Source organism: Anarrhichthys ocellatus, unplaced genomic scaffold (genome assembly GCF_004355925.1).
Source record: "Anarrhichthys ocellatus isolate YVR2014 unplaced genomic scaffold, GSC_Weel_1.0 scaffold5712, whole genome shotgun sequence".
NCBI lineage: Eukaryota > Metazoa > Chordata > Actinopteri > Perciformes > Anarhichadidae > Anarrhichthys > Anarrhichthys ocellatus.
The window spans coordinates 1-1,382 of record NW_022285686.1 but is presented as its reverse complement, the minus strand read 5'-3'; the positions used below and the strand labels follow the sequence as shown (position 1 = coordinate 1,382).

At 43.6% G+C, this 1,382-nt stretch overlaps 1 protein-coding gene across 1 annotated transcript in view; it reads left to right on the top strand.

The window, feature by feature from the left end:
- The window catches only part of LOC116379988 (DNA-directed RNA polymerase II subunit RPB1-like), a gene marked incomplete at its 5' end in the record, with an annotated part of 3,076 nt that extends 1,932 nt beyond the window's left edge, over nucleotides 1-1,144 (top strand). Inside the window, 2 exons of the mRNA XM_031841943.1 lie at nucleotides 64-168; nucleotides 503-1,144. Coding sequence (XP_031697803.1) covers nucleotides 64-168; nucleotides 503-738 — 341 coding nt within the window. The remainder of the gene's footprint in view (nucleotides 1-63; nucleotides 169-502) is intronic.
- Nucleotides 1,145-1,382: the final 238 nt, after the last annotated feature.

Sequence of the window (1,382 nt, the reverse complement as noted above, 5' to 3'; positions counted from 1 at the left end):
TTTTTTTGCTTCTTGCCGCCTGCCTATCATCTCACACCCCCCCCCCCCCCCCCCCCCCCACACACACACACACACAGGTGAGCCATTACCTGGAACAGGCCCGTGACCCCGCACTCAACCTCTGTCCAATCAGCAGCCCTCGTCCTAACATCACAGCCTATCAGCAAGGTAAGCCCCGCCCCCTCTGATTCAAATGTAATATAATACAAGACAACATGTTAAAGTATTGTATAATATAATATGTTATATTATATAACATATTAAGGGAAGTTAAAGTCTTATTATCGCGTTAACGCAATAATTAATTAACGCCGACAATTATGTAATAGCGCGTTAACACAGTTTTTATTCATTATTATTTGTAAAGTGCGTTGCTCACTGGCAGCGCTGGAGGACGTCTTCACACTACGTGGATGCAGCGTGTGGGAGAAGTTTAGATAAACTCAAGCAACACAAGCTAACAGCACTAAACACAATACAATGTGGCGATGTCTCTTTAAAGGAAACTCTCTGGCGTCCCGTAAGAAGCTCCTCCCCCTTGTTAAGGACTTCATGAAGGAGCGGGACGGAGACGGTTGCCTGGGAGACATGGAGGAGGAGGAGGAGGAGTCCCGGTTCCCCCCCACCCCGATGAACAGTCTGGTGGAGGGCTGTCCCCTGGACGGAGGTCTGCCGCACATCAGCGCTCTGGACCTGGAGGAGAAGTTCAGCAAGATGGCCGACAGAAGAGGAAACTGACCTCTGACCTCTCATCTGTCAATCAGGACGTCTGTCTGTCAGACGATGAAGGTACCACAGACACAGAAGACACCAAAAAACAATCAAATCACCTGGTTTTATTCTGAAAAATCACCTGGACTAACTTCCCGAGAGGAGCAGCTTTCAGTCCTTCAAAATAAAATGTCACATCCTTTGTTGTGTTTACACAGAATGTGTTTTCAGTGTAAAAGTGACCTCTGTTACGTCCACACGGGGGCGCCAACGCCATTCACAGCTGCAGCTAATTCATTTTATTAATATCATTATTTTAATGTATCAATTATCTGTTGAATTCATTTCTTTCATTTACTCAGAAAACTGAAGAAATAACCACAAAACTTAATTTAGATGGAATACTTCTGTCATTAAAATAATATCAGATTCATTTTCATTTGATCAACTTATTGATTAATCGGCTATTTGAGAACTGATGAAATATAAAAGTTTAACGTTTATAATTAGTGCTGGGCAAGTTAACGCGTTATTATCGCGTTGACGCATTAATTAACGCCGACAATTATTTTATAGCGCGTTAACGCATTTTTTTATTTTGAAAGTCCGTTGCTCACTGGCAGCAGTGGAGGAATGGAGACTACTGGACATCGCTGCGGTAAAGTCAGCAG